This window comes from Scomber japonicus, chromosome 1 (genome assembly GCF_027409825.1).
Source record: "Scomber japonicus isolate fScoJap1 chromosome 1, fScoJap1.pri, whole genome shotgun sequence".
NCBI lineage: Eukaryota > Metazoa > Chordata > Actinopteri > Scombriformes > Scombridae > Scomber > Scomber japonicus.
The window spans coordinates 28,070,145-28,089,458 of record NC_070578.1 but is presented as its reverse complement, the minus strand read 5'-3'; the positions used below and the strand labels follow the sequence as shown (position 1 = coordinate 28,089,458).

Genomic DNA, 19,314 nt, shown 5'->3' with positions numbered 1-19,314 from the left:
ATAGATAAAACTAATGTGGTATAATAAAACAGCCTTGAAATAAATGCTACCTTCATGAAGGTTATAGTTTGTATTTAATCCTTGATGGTCATTTTGCAAGCTGTTTTTTTGTGTTGCATTGAGTTGGGCAGCACGGATATACGAGTACCAAATAAACTGGCACTTGAATGTATATTTGTGTGCATGAGTGTGTTTTAATGTAGAGCAGATATGTCACCTTGGTGTTAGGTGTGTACAAGTTCCGCAGGGAGGCAAGCGCAGCGGACAGACTATCTGTGCTGCAGTTTACCCACATGGCCTGAAGAACACTGGAGGACACACCTGTCTTCTTACTCAGACCCTGTAAGCGTGTGAACGAGGGACAAAGACAGACACATAGAGAAAGAGAGAGACAGTAAGAGAGCAAGACAGAGAGATACAAACAGAGAGACGGAGCGAGAGAGATTAAGCTTGCTCAGATGAGATCTGTGATGCAGATGTTGAACTGTGTCCCAGGAGTAAAAGCTGTATGTACAGTGCCATGCATGTAAACAGTACAATATTCACTGTACCGTAGGTGTTTATGTATATGAGCAGTACTAATGCGTGTGGGTGATAGCAGGGACAGAGGTTCAATAGTATTTGTGGGTGTGTTGTTCAGTTTTGATGTAATAAAATACAATAAAGTGCAGGCTCTTGTTTATCTGAAGCCTTTGAGAATAAAGGAGATTCACAGGGGTTTAGGTTCAATCAGTTCCAGTTATAAACCTACATAGCAAGTTATATACATATCATCACTGAACCTATTACCTTGAATATGTGAGCCTTGAGGATGTGGTGTCCCAATTCCATGGTCTGCTGCCGGTTCAGCTTGCCCTCCTGTCTCGAGAACATGAAGGCCAGGAGAGCGTGGCCGTTCCTGCAGATATGAGTACTCTGCTTATTTATCAGAAATGGCATGTATGCAACAACCAAAATTGTAATTTAACAAAAGCTTCACTTTGGATGAGTATTTACACACTTTTTCTTGGTGTATTCCAAGCTGACTCATAGTACATGAGAATCTTCTGCTGTTTGACATTTGACTTTTAGCCTCACCTCGGTTCACAGAGAAAGTCTGTGCTCTCTCCATCTGCTCTCCAAACCAGCCACTCCCTGAAGGAGGGGTGACAAAGCATCCGTGTGCCATCTCTACGCCTCACCTGCAAGCACAAATGATAAAGAATATTTCTTTAAAGGTCATGGAAAAATTAACATTCTCTCTGACTCCCAAAAAAGGTAGGTTTCCCCTTATTGTCCATCAAGTGGAACAAGTGTAAATTATGTACTTTACAGCCAAACAAACACAACATTCAAACATTTGAAACAAAAGCTTTAATTATTTTGCTCCCTTCCATGCAGTCTCACCATGAATCCAGCCAAGCTATCTAATCTCTGCTGGAAGTCCTTCCACTCCAGCTCCCCTCTCACACTGCCTGCATTCAGCGCCCTGAACATTTGTTCATCAGTCAGTGGGTGCAGCGAGGCCAGTGCCACATTTAGCACCGGAAGTACCAGTTCAAAGACCTCTTTATCCGGGAAGCTCACATGGCACATCAGCAGGTAAACCTAAAAGATATTCATGAGTTAGCTCTTTAAATGATCATCAGGATGTGAATGTGTAAAAGTTTGCTTAAAGAAGACAGGAAGGAACAACTATGTAACAAAAAATGGATTGTTTCTGTGCTGTTCAGTTAGTTTAAAATGAGAATACTCAACTTAATATTAAACTTACAATTAATAATTTCAACATATTGATCTAGGAGGTCAGTTTGTGATTGTATGTACATGTATAAACTTGTCAACGAGGTTCACATGGGGAATGTAGCACTTTCTGTGGATTTTAGCAGCACTGAACTAGGTTGTGCAAATCAAGTACAGTAGGTACTGTATAAGGTTGTTATAATAATCATTTTACAACTTTGTCAGAGAAACAATTGCAACATGTTGGTAGTAACATTTCAAACTAAAGAGCTGGTAAGCCTCAACACATTAAAAATCATAGAAATAACCATGATGAAAAGACATTCTTGTGTAACCTTGGGTCCTTTACCACAGACTCAGTGAAGTGGGATAATTTTGATTTCATCTGCTTTGAAACTAGACTTTACAACAGTTTAAACAGTAAATACTACTCCTACTGTACATGCCTCCTACTACCTTGTCCTTCTAATCTCTTGTATTTACCTATTTCAGCACATCTTGAGATATGATTTAGACATTATCCAATCATTAAGTTGTCATACAATATTTCTAGGCCTTTGTGTTTAACACTTGCTCATCTATTGTCCTATTTTCCTCTGATGATTATGTAACATTAAAGTACTGTCTATAATTTACTGTGAACTATTTTTGGTACCTTGTATGAAGTCTTTCATCCGTTCATTTTGATCTTTTACTGATTTAATCTGTATAGGTTGTATCCTTTTTTTGCAAGCAACATGCCTGAACAGTGGCTGATGTTGTGTACCTTGTGTGGTGATTTTACGGACATTGATTGCCTCAGCCTCAGGCGAGATGCCATTTCACGGCAGTCAGCTCACCAGGATGACTGACAAGTGTTAAGTGTTAGACTGTGAACTTGACCCGTCACTCAAGGTAAAATGTGATGTGTTTTTTTTAGCTCTAAGTTAAAAGGCTTGAACAATCTTGAAAGTGCAGTTATAACTAATTGAAACACTAATCACTCTCCACGGCTGACCTCTGACAGGGAGACAGGCACCACCAGGTAGTTTCCTCCTTTCAGCGCCAGATGGCCTTTATGGAAAAGATCCAGGGTCAGCTGAAGGTAGAGGATGGAGCCATGACTACGTGTTGACAGGTGGCTGCTGAACTTGCTGAGGAGCAGTGGATCAGGGGCGGAGCCTGTCGGTGTGGTGACGTTAGTGGCAACCTGGGTACTGCTGCTGACCCGGTGATGGATGTAGTCGCTCAGGTCAGCTCCCAGATCACTGCTGTCTGGCAGGATGTCTAGAGAGATGCCAGAGAAGGGAAGGAGGGTAGTAATTTCCTGCAGGAGAAGAAAACAGATAAATTATTGGAGCTTATAATTGAGAATGATGTCACATGCAAGCACAAACACCTCAATATTTAAATAATTGTAGGCAGCATGTCTTTGATGCATTAACTAAGGACAAATGAAAAGAACCAAAATCAGGACCCATTCCTCAGATGCTGTTTGCCTCTGACTCACGCAGAGCCATGGGATACAGTACAGTAAATAGTGTGACAATGACTCAAGCTCTAACATTGCTCACAGGCATCTCTCAGATTCACATTTCATCTCCTCTCTTGCCATCCTCAACTGCTCAACACCGGCCAAAACCAGCTATGAGTGATAAAAAAAAAAAAAACCCTAACCCTTACTATTGAAGCTCAGTTCCTCATTAATGAAGAATGACATTTTAGTTCAATGAGACACAATTGACTTGTGGTTGCAAATGATGCTCCACTTTACCCTTTCACAACAGTTTGTGAATCATTTTGAATCATGTCCAATCAGATGGCAGGGATTCTGGGAGGGTGGACTGATAGACATACTCTTCATCTTTGAATTTCAGTATTTAATGTTTGCTAACTTGAAATGAATCATGACGAAAATGACCCCAAATGTGTTTTGTGTATTCCCAAACACTAATCCAATTATGTAACCGGCTGGCTGGCTGTCAAGCTCCAGACTCCCAGCAGACTCCCAGTAGTATTGCCATCCATTCAGGGCGTAATCCATGCAGCATTTGGAGACTTGGCTTTGGCGTTAGACAGATGCGCCCGCTGTTTGGTGGGATTACCGACCGGATTGAGAAAATACATCAGACTAGAGAACAGTGCAGTGCCAAAAGCCTGAATGTCTATACCATGGCAGTAAAATGTACAATGTCCATCCACAGTGAGTGCAGGGAGAACCAGAGTTAACTGGAATATCAATTGTGGCACTCAAAGCTATAATAAATCTAATTTTATTTTATTTTTTTCTACAAACAGTGAACTTGTTGACTCTCATGATCCCAGAGGATGTATCCTATTGACTTCAGTCATTCCTTGATTTTTCCTCTAGAGCCACCATGAGAATAACATTTTTGTTTTTGTGAGTTTGTACAGAGATTCAGAATGGTTACTGTGCATGCCACATAATCACAAAGTCCCTGGGTCAAGCTCAGTCTCACATCTCTCTCTCTCCTCTTGTTACCTGTCTACCTCTTCAATGACCCTAAAATTTAAAAAAAAAGTGAAAATGCCACCACCACCACAAAAGCATTTGTCCAGTAATTAAGTTTGTGACCAAATACCTACAGTACAAAACTACTGACACTCCCCTCAGCCTCACCTTTACTTTGTTTATTAATGAATGTTAACATGCTAAACTCAGACAAACCATGGTACACACTACCTGCTAAATATCAACATGTTAGTATGTTGCCATGCTGACACTGAATGACAACAGATGTCTCAAAACCTGGTCCGATAAAACAAAAACTTAACTAAATAGAGATAAGTAAGACCCTCTGAGATAAATGTGTAATTCTGTAATGTAGAAAATCTCACTCACCACCAGGCCTGTCCTGACTGTGACCACCAGCTTGAGCCAGAGAGGGAATTTGGAGATAATCTTTGTGATGAAGGTGGCAATGGTGTCACCGTAGTCTGGTTTGTGGAACTCTGCTTCATTGAGACTGTCGACCAATATGATGTAGTCTTCTTCCGGTAGCCTCCGCTCTACATACACATAATAAGAAGAGATAGAGTCAAGAGAGGTTCAAGTGCATTAAAAGACCAGATATATCACATTACTCTACCTAAGAGCAGATAAAAAGGAAACAAAGAAAGATGGTATGATAGCTTTATCCTAGTATTATCCATGGCTGAAAATGGCTGCATCATTGTTTTTCGGCTGAGGATGTGTTGAGAAGAGCACAAAATGGTGATATTGATTATATTCTACTGAAAGGGACCAGAGGCCAGAGGTTGTTTATTAGCTTGAAACAGGACATATCCATCATGTTTCACATCATCTAAGCTGTCAGTGCATCCCTGCAAGCCTGTGAGGACTCATACACTCAGGCACAAGGGCTCTCCATTTTTTTCCTAACCTGCTTAATAGAGATAGAGTAGCCAAAACACTCCTTTGCTCCGACTGTGGAGGGCTTGGTCATAATAACACATCAATCTAGCTGACTGACTGTATCATGAGGGACTGAGCGGACTAATTCGCCCATAACATTCACAGCCTCTCCAGAGTATTATGTGACCTTGAAATCCAAGAGGATGCTGATTCACTGGGGCAAAAATAACACTCATCATTTCCCTATGTAAATGACCCAACATCTGTTTCACACTCTACAGTGTTTCCAATCATTGACCTTAACCAGAGAAAATAATCTGTGGGCCCATATGGAGTTATTAAAGGGCTATTTCATACAGGAGATGGAAGCAGGCTCCCTAATTGCAGGGTGAGGGGAGCAGACATTTTTCCTCCTTAAAACTGATAGTATTTTAAATTATAAAAAGGTCTTTAAACTTGAATATCACATTTGTCTTGAAGTGTGTATTTGTGTGTGTGCGTGCGTGTGGAGACTTCATTACCTTTGCGCAGACTAGCTATGGGCTCTAGGACACCTTTTCGGAAGGCAGCAATGGGGTCTTGTACGCAGGATCGCAGGCTGAGTGTGTTCTGTAGTTGAGGCTCTTGTACCAGCAGCTCCCTGTACGGAGCTAGCTGTGGCGCTCTGGCCAGCAGGGCGGCGACACTATGAACAAACTCAGGTACCAGGCAAGTGTATGTGTTGTCAGCCTGGCAGAAATGGTAGGCTACCACCTGACAAGAGAAAGAAGAAGGTACTAAACCTGAAGAATAACATCAAATTGGAGAATAACAATCTCATATCTTACTCATATTATGGCATAAAAAAAACAATAAGGACGGCAATAAAATAAAACCAAGACATAAACACAGGAATTATATTTGCAGAAATCAAAGAATTAGCTGAATCATAACCTACAACAACAAGAGCTCCATGCAGATTAATTCATCATAAAACACATTCCCTCAGTGAAATTGGTTTATTCAGAAATTAAACATATAATGAGAGCCAAACTGAACAAAAATAAAGGTTAGCATTGAGATAAATGGTAAATATCTTGCTGGAAGATGAATGGCGGTCATCTGTAGACAGAAAAACATTTTTGGCGAGTAAACAATCTTGACAATCTTCACTGGTGGCTTTATGATGTGCAAGCTAAGACCTCACATGAAACGTTATCAATGATGAGTGAACATCCTCTATCACAAGTAGTCTGACTAGTTCCCATGGAAACTCCTATTGAGGCCAAGTTAGTAAATTTAGAAACGTCCATGTCATCTTCGTGATGCAATCAGCAGCATGTTCTACATGTGCTCAAAAAGGGAGGAGAACACTCTGACACTAAAGTCTTGTGTCAGCAATGTGTGACCCCATGGCTCTTTAAAAAGGAAACAATGACGTGCGTTTATTTCTTTGAACTGGTCCCTCTTCGGTCTTTATGAAAGAAGTCACAGTTCCTCTACAGTACTGTTAATGATGCTGTATCATATTACCATATTTACAAATGTGGAGAGAAAAGTGAGCAAACACAACAGGGCCATTAAAAGAAGCTAAATCAAGGGACATTACCTTAATGTACATTTAATTTCTTCCTTTTGTCTGTAATAATTGCTGGTGAGTCAGCAGCCTCCTCAGCAACAGGATAAATAACAGGCTGTAACTGTACAGGCGTACATTGTGTGTTTATACGTGTATGTGCTTGTATCTGAGGACCAATTTGAGTTTTAGTCCTTGAGCATGACGACCTAGTCAAGTTTAGAGTAAGGGATGGGGTAAAACATTTATTTATGATGGTTTAAGAAACTATTCGCCATGGAGCGTTAGATGAGAAAATCAATACCACTCTTTATCTGTCCTTTAAACATAAGGCCTGAGCCAGCTGCTGGTTTTCTTAGCTTGGCAAGGTCACCTCTACAGCTCACTGATTAAGCCATTATATCTCGTTTGTGTACCCTGTACAAAAACCAAACTATACAAATGACAGCAGCAGTAGTAGTAATTGCCTGAAGTCTACACTGAGGCCCTGCAACTGCACCAGGCCAAGAAAGTTTTTACACTTCAGTTCTTATATGGATTGTTTAAAAAGAAAGATGTAAAAGAGAATAATGAGCTTGAGAGGTGCTAGTAGGCAGATTTTATGCTAAGCTAAGATAACCATGTCCAGCTTCATATTTAGTATACAGACATTAAAGTTGTATCAATCTTCTCTTACACCTCTCTGCAAGGAAGTGAATAAGCATGTTTCCAAAAATGTTGAACTGGTGCTTTAAGGTAAGAGTTAGGGCCTAGAGAACAAATTATGTAATTGAGGGTCCTCACAAGTATTAAAATGCAAACATCTGTGTTGAGGTACCTTGGCAGCTAGGCATCTGACAGCCTCCTTCCTCTGTGCTGCACCATCGCTTGTTCCTGCAACAGCACTCTGGTTGGTTTGGGAATCGGCTGGCTGTTTGGAAGCTGCTTTTCCCTGCCTATCCCCACCTGAACAGAGCGCAAAGCAACAGCAACAAACACAAAGCTGCCATTTATACTCGTTAAATGAAGTCTCTGGTGTAAGCACAGGGATGCCAGGAGTGAACTCAATGAAGAAACGCAATATAACTGCTCCAGTTAATTAGTGCCTCTTTAAGCAAGACTGCAAAATATTACATTGAGCAAACCCACAGTAGATGATGGAAAAAAGTGTTTGTTTCAAAGAGTGCAGAATGATCAGCTTTCATTCCTCTAGACTTCATGCTACAGTATAGTTGTTTGATAGATTTAAACCAAAATGACAACATATAGTGCAGATATTAATAATTAATGCAGTGATACTGAAAAATGAATGGCACTGTATTCTTTTTTAACTCTACTTTAGAACAATGTCAGGCTGACAGTTTTATGTGCTGCTTTGCCTTTATTCTACAGTCCAAACAGTATTTCCTTTCGCAGTGCAGAAAAATACATAGACATAGATAGAAGGTAATTTGTTTTTAAATCTGCATTTGTGGGTGTTGTTATATTTATAATTCCAGGTGTGTCACATTTTCTTCAAAAACCTTAATCACCAGCATGCCCAGCACACTTCTATTTTAACTGTAATATGCAATATCTGGTTGCATGAGAAGATTTTTTTCTGAACAAAAGAACAGTTGCAGTGCCACTCATGAAAAGAAAAAAAAACACAACAATCTCAGTCCCCTTACACAACTGCAATCAGTAGAGAAACCTCAGGGGAGAACTTGAAAGAAGAGTGCGTGACCCAGTTACCAACCACTTTCCAAAAAGTGATATTTCTCCCAATATCTTGCAGGAATCTGACGTGACTGGAGCACACTAGAGAACTCCAATTAAAGCACACAACAATGTGCACTTTATTACGCTAATGTTTTGAGATAAACACAAAAACAAACTACACTGCTGCGGATAAAGATTTAATTCTTACATTTAGGGGAGGAGCTGGGGCTGTGAGGGATGCTGGGCCCTCCCTGTAGGGTGCGCATACCATGACAGCTGAGCGTCACCAGCCGCCAGATGATAGCAGTCTTGCCGGATCCTGCGTTACCGACAATGACAGCACCTCGTCCTTCACAGCTGCTTGTCTTTCTCAAGACCTCGTCCAGACGTGTGAAGAGCCAGTCCCGGCCCACAAAGGGTGTTTCTGCAGTGATGCCGGGGACTTCAAACAGCAGCGGCTTTAGCATGATGTCACTTTGTTTGAATGGTACCAATCTCCCTAAACAGAGAGAGAGAAGAGTTAACACTATATAGAGATGAATAACAGTGACATTGGGTATCTGCTTGTGCGTCTGACTGTGTTCCACACAGGTCTACAGATGTTCCTGCACCAAGCTATATTTACACACCGGTTTCACCCTGAGGTTAAGCCACAAAATACCTTTGGAGTCATCATTTGTACGTCCAGCTGTGTTGTGTTTGCGGACGGAGCTCCTGTGTCCAGCAGCCCTTTGGTTGTCCAGATAATTCAAATCCTCCAGTCTAGTGGAGCTGGTTGCTGTAAAGAGAGAGCGGGTGGGAACGGATTGAGAGTGTGAGAGAGAGAGATGCAGAAAATGTGCAAAGATACACATGCATACCACACAAGTGTCAAATTCATTGCTAGAGTCAACTATTGTATCCATGGAGACGTGAGACATAAACAGTTTTTGCTCTCACTGATAAATGCTCAATGACCTTGAGAGAGGAAAGGGAAGATGAAGGAAAAAGGAAAGAAAACAGCATTACATGTCCTGTGATCTCAATCTAAAGAGACTTTGAAATTACCACATTTTTCATACACACGTTTTACACGGTTTTACTCAGTGGAAACACATCACCGGCTGTAATGCAAAAATGTGTCCGCTCTCAATAACAGGATCACATTGTTTTAATTTAATTAAATAAGACACATAAAAGCCAACATAAATAAAATAAAGAACGTGTAGTACAGAAGAGCTACAAAAAGAAAGAGTTGTTTTCTCCCACATTCGCCTATCCATCCACCCACACACACACCACAGAGTTTACAGGTCAGCCATGCTTTCTTTCTGCAATGCTAAAGACATTTAGTTGAGTTTTAAGTCCAGGCAGTGAATAATAAGGAAATATGCTTACTGTAGACCATCTATTGATGAAGTTGGTCTTTTACATTTAATAGTAGTCTGTTTTCATTATTAATTATAGCACATCATTATGCAGCAAGACAGATAAACTAGGAAAACATAAAGGCCTCTGAAAATGTAAAGCAATCTGATATAACAGTTCTGGAAGAAATAATTTCACTTTGTAAAACGTTACAATTTGTAAATGTTGTTCACACTGTGTCAGAGAGTCTTGGGTGTGTAGTTTGTAGGGAATTTTAATATTTTCTTGACAAAAAATGTTGGAGACAAATTATTAAAAACATATTTCTGGATATTCAGTTCGGTAGAAGATCACAACAACCAGCCGTCTAATAAACAGTCCTTATATTCAAGACACAACACCTACAGTGTTGGATGCAGGAGCTAAAAACTGAACATTTCCAGTAGAGCAGCATTTGATGCCGGGCTATTTAATAGCCAGGATTGCACATATCATTATTATGTGCACTTACACCTTGAAATCTTATTATTATTATTTCTTTGTTATTTTGGCAGTGTCTATCTTTACTTAACATTTGCCAGGAGTCACTAGGGAAGACAGAACAGAGATGGTTAGAAAATGCAACCAAAATGGGACTGATTCAAATATTGGAAACAAACTCAGATGTCAGAATGCATCTATTTAATGTAATTTAGTTTTAAACAAAACCTGCTCAGATGGAGCTTATGGAGTAAAACTAAATTCTTGTTTCTATTTCTTTGGAGCAGTTGACAGAAGAAAAGGTTAGGAGCCTTTGCTCTGGTTTGTCTGTGTCTGCTGTTGGTAGTTCCCTGTCTCTCTATTAATGAAGAGGAATCTAATCTGAGTGGTTTATGAATCCAAGTGTGGCAGAGCACCAGCTAATCTGATTACATGCAATGCACATGCACTGCATCTGAACTTACTGTGCTCATTCAGACTTCTCGGACACAGATTTACAAAATATTTTGGTTTCCTGTTAGCTATTCCATGTTGTGTGGAAGGTAGATACAGCTCACTGTGCTGAGAAATAGTGAAAAGCACTAGTATTAAAAACCCAATATATATGGTATAGCTATCAAAAAAGAGCCAAGCTGCATATCAAATGACATGAACAGAAACTCTATTGTTGTTGAGTTTGTGACATGTCACAGACTGGTCCATGTCATCCATTCATTGCTATGATATTTTTTAAAAAAAATCCTGTGCAAAATCTGTAAATCTGGCATTACTGTTGTCTCTAATCTGTTGGAGTGGGATAAAAAAAAGGCCTGAAAATACTGTACATGGACCAATCAAACATACAGTGGACCAGAAACTGCATCCCCAGGACAGCTCATGGCGTCACATTACTTTAATAATGTATAGTATATGTTAAATGCATTCATTGGTAATCTCTGTGCATCTGGACCAGCTGCAGTACATCTCTGAGCTGTTATAGGCTTAAAGCTTTAAAGCAGCAATTACGGTTGCAGTCTGAAGATGCTGGCCAGCAACGTTCTTAAGCATCCTTCATCATGACAAATCACTAAGTTACTCAACGCTCAACATGAAACTTAATTGTGTGCTCTCTGGGCTGACATTACGCATGCTGCAATTCTTCGTTTACTTAATAGTGTGATACTAGACCTTGCTTTCCTTTATCTCAATTAAGAACATGTAAAAATAAACAAGGAACTTGCATTTTACTAATACAAAGGGCATGAACAGTTCCACCACCCGTTCAACACTTTGGTAGAGTGTGAGAGTGTGGTTGTATGCTACTGAGGATATATTACAATAATTCACAGGGCTGTTGAGAGCACATGGGACCTGGTCTGTGGAGTACTCCGTGGATAATGAGGGGCTCTCTTATGCAAGACAAATCAATTACAGTGTGAGAATGCAATTACTGTACTGATAAAAGAAAAGAAATCAGCAAAGAGCAAATAATAAAGCCTGGACAACTACAAACATGAAATCCCTTTCAACAGGGAGAAGACACAGGCTTTTAAGATGAGGAACATGGAGGAAATTAATTGTCAAGTGAGAGCTGAGATGGAGAGTTGAAAATTGAAAGAACATCCACAGTGAGAGGTTGGAGAACAGTCTGCAGCAAAACAGTGTGAAGGGGGTGTGGAGTGGGATGAGAAAGATGGCTGGCTAAAGACAACCAGGCCAAATGGCTGAGTGGACTGAGGATAAAGTAAAAGAGTTGTGTTAAGCCGGTTTGACACAGGGATTCTAGGACAGATCTGGTCCCCACCACCACCACCTATCCCATACTAACACTGCCTACCTTTCTGTCCCCCCGCTGTTGACAGTGTGACTGATTACCCTAGAAGCCCCGCTGATCCTTCATCGCTTTAAAGGTCAATGCAGCCTCAGGCCCTGCCCCTTGCATCCCTGATAACATGAGCCCTGTATCGCTCAAAATCACAAGCAACCCATACAGCACAGATTCTCCAGAACCTTTTCAACCTTAACTTTAATTTTGCAGATGGTGCATCCACGGCAGAAAGCCTCCTGCATTGTCCTCATTACCAGAGAGGAGACACTTCAGTGACCTTGTAGGCCAGTGGCACTGACCTCTCACACAATAAAGATGAGGACACCATATTTGACTTGTGGGCTTGCTGATGGACCTAAAGAGCATCTTCGGACGGCGATACTATACACTGCTTCCTGCCAAAACGGCCCCAGTCTCAGTCCACTAGGCGGGTGATGAAGCAGGTAACTCAGAAAACTGTCTTCAGCTACCTTTTGTATTCTAATGCTTGTGAAAACCTGCTTTTCTATCAGTAAACTTCAAGTACCAAATGATCCTTCTACTACTCATCTGATTCTTTCTCTCCCTTCATTTAAACAGGGATAACGACTGATTGAGATTAAACCTTTTAGAGCAGCATTAACATTGTTACAACAATAAATACAAACAAAATAAACAGACAAATATGACTGTCAAACACTACAAATGACTGAATATTTTAAAAACTAAGCAAAAAAAATTAACAGCAACCACATTGACCAAGATTACTGTTTTACCATTCCTTTACATAAATTTTCCAATAGTAATCAGCTCTTGCAATTTCAGGTCCTTCCCTGTACATTGTTTCAGGAAGATGAGTCAGTGTATTTAAAGCTTTTTTGCACAGCTCTGTCCTAACTCAGGGGACCAACTGTAGAAAATCATAAGAGGCAAGAGGCAGGCTGTATTGATTTTGATTTCTACACTTGCATGTAGAACCAGACCAATGAGAGATTGGGTTATTAGGATTGCAAATTAAAAGAGAAAGTATGGAACATGCACAGTACACATGGTCACTGAAGGTGATGGAGCCTCCAACTATTCAAGCTATTAGTTGTTCAGTGAGTAAATGCAGAATTAAACCAGCACATCTACAATTATAAATATATATTAGTATAATTGGAATATGCTCGGATTGTTGTCAGCATATTCTGTGTTCTGTGTTTTGTGTTTCCCCTCATGTTCTGCTGCTATTAGTGTTGCTGTTTTGCATCACTCAATCTAATGTATGGGCCACATTTTCTTTATACATCATATAATCTCTTAGACAGTGTTTGTTAAAATTTAAAGGACTGCAGGATTAGAAAACCTTCATTTATTATAAAAGTTGTCCGTAGCCTGACAAAATCGCTGCTACAACAACTCAAATTTTCACATGGGAATAATTCATGCTTCCTTTTATCTCTTGTCTCCTAATGTATATCATTATGTAAATGTACGCCGTTACTCTACTGTATGTTCTCATTTCTCATAAATGTGGAGTAAATTCTGGTGGCTACAGTACTTTGTGGCTCGCTTTATTCTTATTCTGAGTTCCATCAAGGCTGCCTAAATGAAAGCACCATCTGACAGAAGAAACTGGCAGGCGTTACTGTGAATCCACTCTTTAGGGAATCTCTTCTTTTGCTCCCACCACAAATGAACTGACATCTAAGGGAAGGAAAAAGAGCCTTGTGCACCAGGAAAGATCGTGACTAGAGAGGGAGGGGGTATTTTTATGACAACTGGAGGCCTCCCAGGACATTTAACTGGTACTGCTCACTGTGTTGTATCCAGCCTCGTGGTAAGTAGAGCACCAAAATGGTGCAGTGAAGTTTAGTTCTGCATCACAGAGTTCTTACAAATTATGCTCGCTCTGGACCAGAAGAATATATGGAAAATAAACAGTCAATTTGGTCAATTTATCATTAATTAAATAATTACTGATCTGTCAGTTTTTCACCATGGTCACAGCTGTCACATTCAGACTGTAATTAACATACTTGATTGACTGTAAATTGTCGCTTCAGCATCTCATTATACAAGTGTTCAGATATTTGGTATCTTCTCCTCTTTAGCCACAACTTCCTTTCTTGAGTTAGAGAGTTAGATGATGAAGCCAGCAGCCATTTAGCTTAGCTCTCTCAAAAGTAACCAAAATCCACCTGCCAACACCTCCAAACTATGTAGTGTAAACATGACAGATTGTGTTTTTACAGGGGGTTATGTGTGAGACTATTTCTTGGCTTGGAGAAGTGACCTCCTGGAGTCTCTGCTGGTTGCCTGGCAACCTCACAATGACAAGACTGTCATTTTTAAACCTATTTTTTTTGTGTGGATTAAACAAATGAGATGTAATGTGCTGGTAGGCTGATTTATTTCCTTTGGACAAAGCCAGGCTAGGTGTTTCCACCTGTGTCTTTATGCTGAGCTAAGCTAAACAGCTGCTGTTTTCAGCTTCATATTAAATGTACAAATATGTGAATGGTGTCAATCTTCTCCTCTGACTCACTGCAAGGAAGTGAATAACTGTGATTTACAAAATGTTGAACTATCCCTTTAATCACAGAGTAACAGATGAATACATACCTGCCACAGAATTTGGACGGGGCATCATGAGGGAGGAAGTACTGTGTATGTGGTGCTGTGGGAGGGGTCTCTTCGGTGGGGGCGGAGTCCTGGCCTCCATGATGTCAGTTCTAGGTAAGGTCTCATCTGGTTGGGCTGTCAGATTGTCCCTGGTGGCCCCAGGATGGCTGTCCTCGCCTGTATGGCCCATTACACCAGCACTGACCCCTGGGCCTTCATCCTTGGTCAGATCCGCACTTGAAATGCTGCGCTCCTCATTCTCAGAAGAACTTGTGATGGTTGCTGAGCCACACAGAGAAAATGTGGATTAGGTAGGACTGCCATAAACGCAAGAATCGAACTGATTCAAATCTGAGGACCGTTGCAATTTTCTGTTGATTGTATTGTCCAGACCCAAAACTGAGCATAGCCATCCACAAGAATTGAAGTTAGAGGACCTAAAACAGCATTCACTCAATCAACAATAAAATACACCAATTGTTTTAATAGTTGTACAATCAAAACTTATCAATCAAAGGGTTTTATTGTACTTGATGAGCCCTTTGCCCTTTTTTTATTTAACTATAAATAAAAACTATATTTAGAGAGAAAAACTTGGCCTATTTTAGGAGAATCAGACCCATAAGCAACAAAGACAGCAGTGTCCCAGTTTTGACAGGAGGGAGCTGAAGCCTTGAGGCTGAAGTGGCACAGGCGACATAGAGAAACTAGCTATGGGGTAGGGGTACACATGTGACAAGGACTTAAAACTAAGTGATGCTGCATCTAACTTACTATATCCATCTAGGAAGGTGTGACACTTTAGAGACATCAGTCATATTTAGGATTTCTGATGAGGTAAGTGCTTCCATATAGAGTTAACTAGGCCGAGCGTTGATTGGTTTTTTAGCTCCCATTTTTCTATTCTGGTGATGCATGGCTTGGATTTTGTATTAGACATGCTTCACCTAGTATAAAGACAATCTAAATCTAACAAAACCTTATTCTCTGTGGATGAAACATTTGAAAACCCGGCCAGGACTTCTAATACATACACAGCAGCGACTCTCACCTATGATTCCACTATCCTTGCTTTCCAGGGTGGAGGTGGGGCTTTGAGAAGGATGCCCAGGGCTGCTCCCAGTGATGACTCCAGGAGCAGGGCTGGATGCAGGGTTGGAGAGGGTCCCACTGGGGCTGGTACTGGAGCCACAATGGGGTGAAGGCAGGGGTAAAGGATGGGGCAACTGTTGGTCTCCAACACTGGGGCTCAGGGTGGAAGAGGGGCTCTCTGAACATGGAGAGGCAGTGCTGCAGGTCAGAGTGGAGCTGGGACTCCCTCCTTGAGCGGAGGTATCACACTGAAAAAAAAGCAAGCAGATATAGATAAATGGCCGAAGAGGATGAAGTGGCATCAAGTTAAGACAGATGGAGGGACTATAACCTATATGCAAGGCAGAAGAAGAGAAACATACTTAAGTGTTGTAAATTAACAGTGTAAGTTGCCTTCGTTTTCAACAGCACACCATTCTGTGTGACAGTGTTCGCCTTCATGCACACAGTTTTGTGTGACTGTGACTGAGCATGTTTGAGTGTGCACACAGATGGGAAATGAAAGGATAATTCCAGTTATTTTCATCCTGGCTGTCATTTTCCATGTTTTTCATGATGACAGTTGGCTGTGTTCAAAACCAAATCACTTGCTGTAGACATTCACAATTTACTGTAAATGCCACTGTACACACACACACACACACACACACACACACACACACACACACACACACACACACACACACACACACACACACACACACACACACTGTTGTTCCACACAGGGCTGACTTCATAAGGATATAGTTTAAGTAAAGACAATTCAGCAAACACAGCATGTGATTACTTGAATGCTAGTTAAAATAGAATATCTAATACAGAAAATGAGTCAGAAATGGGAAATCTAACACTGCAGATGGAGGCAGGTCCCATTGCAGTGTTACTGAGTTGAAAGGTCTTGCCCCAGTTGCTTTTTGAAATTAGTACTGTGTGTGTGTGTGTTTGGACAGCAGCACTGCTGGCAACCTGGTGTAAGTAAAGCTCTACTATGAAGCAAGGAATTAAAAGGGGTTTTTAAACACAGTAAGTCAACATGGTGGTAGCAGCCCCCAACAAACAAACAAAACAAAACAAAACAAACAAACAAACAAACAAACAGTGAAATATAATCTAATGTTTGATTGAATGAGCCTGAGAAAATATATTCATAGGGTTACATTTGCACAATTCTGGATATTGCAATCTAGAATAATAGCCCTACATTTAATCCTGCTTTTGTTAAGCTTATAATGTTATACTTTAGTTGAGACTGTGTCAGAGAGATGTTTCAACTTAATGTTCACTTTAGAGGCTGTAGTTCCTGTTTCTATTGTTTTGTATTCCATTATATTCTTCCAAGAATAGCAATGCCTATTTTTCACAAATTTCATTTCTTTTGTGAAAAGTATTTATCCTCCCTACAGGTGTTTAAAAGTATGCATTACTTTCTGACGTATGTATTTATTAGTATGTATTATTAATGTGACTTTTCCTGTGAAAGCTCCATGAGATGTGTGCAGAAGAGATCAAAGTCTTTTCAAAACATCCTCAGACATATTTGTTAATAAATAGAAATGTTCTTATGATCTCTTGATCTTATTTCATGTTCCTTATCCTGATAGTTTGGTCACATGCATTTCAGGTCTCTTCATTACTGATGCAACATTTCTGCAAAGCAGAGACTGTCGGGAGACAAGGCAGCAGAGTTGAAACAGCTCACTGTTATTCCCTTTATACCAGAGCCTCATCTATCTTAGCCAGGACAACCCACATTCCTCATATGAGCCTTGCTATCTCTGTGAAACTGACTGTATCTGGAGCTCAGGTGGTGGAATGAGGCTGAGAAAATGGGCCAAGGCTGAGCAATGCAAAGGCATTGAGATGGAGAGACATAAGCACATGCCATAAGCACTATCATACAGAGGGGTTAAACTAACAGGTCACTGATTATAGAAATGGGGCCATGCAGAAGGATAGCAACATAATAAATGATGTTCTGAGATTTATATTGATCAGTTTTTCTGGGGGGGATTAGAGTGGCCAGATCACATACAGTATTCAACAAAGAACTGCTTTGCACACAGTCAAATTTAATATTAAATCAATTAGTCTTCAGTGAGTCGTGTTTAAATGATTAAAGAAGAAAAGATACTTTGGGTGATATGAAAAAATGATTGTTTGATAAACCATCCAAACGGCCAGTAAATCAATATGCTGCCCTACCTTCTTTTCCCTCCTGTCCTCCATAGGAGAGCTAGCAGTGCTGGGTGTTGCTTCTCCCAATAAGAAACATAGTCTGGTCATCAGTTCCTGGGTAGAAAGGGAGGAGCCCGGCTGGGGCTCCACGTGGAGGTCTGGAACACACACACATTTAGGACACATGGATTAAGAGGCAAATAGAAACATGGCAAGCCAGATGAATCCACCATCTAACTGATGCTTTCGTTTCAACTCGACTCGCTCGTGAAGCTCCCACGAAGAAGCATCGCTAGTGGACTGCGAAGAAATGTATGCACCCACAGGTCAGCACAGCCCCAGCTGTCCTGATTATGAATGCACAGACAGTGGCTTTCCAGTCCCTGGTTGAGGCAACAGAAAGAGGTTGTGTGAGGTTGTGAGTATGCCTATGCACACGCCTGCCAGGTGCTCTCTGTTAGGAGATGGGTTGTGAATTTCAATGAGCTCCGTGTCGACTCTGGAGCAGAAAGAAGGAGTGCCTTGGCTCTGTCCTCGCTGTTGCTCCTGGAGAGATTGGCTGACACAGGCCATGTGCTGCATTCATTTATCACTGTTTAAGGCTTCCTAATGCTTTGACCTCCAACCCCAGCTCCTCTTAGGTCCACGCACACCTCTGCAGAGTAGAGGCTTTAACACTTCTCACTTCTCATGACTCTGCCTTAAACAGCTGAGCAATACATTCCTCAGTTCTCACGCCTCATCTATGTACTGTTATCAGCTGAGTAACATGCATATTGAGTAGGCATATAAACAGGATGACAGGACATCACGGATTACAGGAACAGCTCCCTCCTCCTCACAAACATCTTTGCATTTAGACATCACATTCATTTTGTTGAATGTTTCTCTCCACTGTTTCTCTCTCATTGGTTCGAACTGACTAACTCTCTCCTTTTGAAAAGGTACAGCATTACATTGCTCGTACATTCAACCCCATTGTGTTCCAAACACAAGCCTAGCCTTGAGATCAAGGTCAATTTTGAGAGGCAAACCTGGCCATTTATATTTCATAAGGCACCACAATTACAGCCTTTTTCAAAACACTTTTCACTTCACATGTTGAAATGCTCCTGAAGACTTGGGTAGAGAGTTTGGATGTATATTTGAAAGAAGGGGAGGAGAAACAACTTTGCTTTTAGTCAGCACAGCACTGAGATTCAATCTGGAGTAATATGAGGACACACTGAATGTCCAGTACTATTCATCAAACCACCTAGCAGTTGCCATTGGAAACGGGAAGCTGAGAGGTGCCTGGCAACCGGGATGGAAGATGCCTCATAAAATCTGTTTAGCCCTAGGGTAGCCTTCTGGTGAAAAACACAAAGAAAACTGAGAGAGATGTGGTATTTATACATTTCTTGTCTTAAACTAACTGTAATTGTATAATAAACATGCAGAGAAGTGAGGGGAAAGACTTAATAAACTGTAATAAAACAAATTCACTCCAATAATACACTGATGAATCAACAGACC

The 19,314-nt window shown here is 40.8% G+C and overlaps 1 protein-coding gene across 1 annotated transcript in view; it reads right to left on the bottom strand.

The window, feature by feature from the left end:
• Positions 1-19,314, bottom strand: part of LOC128362562 (protein TANC1-like) — a 33,637-nt gene that overhangs the window by 10,758 nt on the left and 3,565 nt on the right. Inside the window, exons 4-16 of the mRNA XM_053323351.1 lie at positions 17,827-17,957; positions 15,584-15,872; positions 14,533-14,814; positions 8,974-9,090; positions 8,521-8,811; positions 7,450-7,538; positions 5,599-5,830; positions 4,565-4,731; positions 2,720-3,028; positions 1,387-1,587; positions 1,078-1,181; positions 790-898; positions 218-340 (exon numbers count right to left, since the gene is read on the bottom strand). Coding sequence (XP_053179326.1) covers positions 218-340; positions 790-898; positions 1,078-1,181; positions 1,387-1,587; positions 2,720-3,028; positions 4,565-4,731; positions 5,599-5,830; positions 7,450-7,538; positions 8,521-8,811; positions 8,974-9,090; positions 14,533-14,814; positions 15,584-15,872; positions 17,827-17,957 — 2,444 coding nt within the window. The remainder of the gene's footprint in view (positions 1-217; positions 341-789; positions 899-1,077; positions 1,182-1,386; positions 1,588-2,719; positions 3,029-4,564; positions 4,732-5,598; positions 5,831-7,449; positions 7,539-8,520; positions 8,812-8,973; positions 9,091-14,532; positions 14,815-15,583; positions 15,873-17,826; positions 17,958-19,314) is intronic.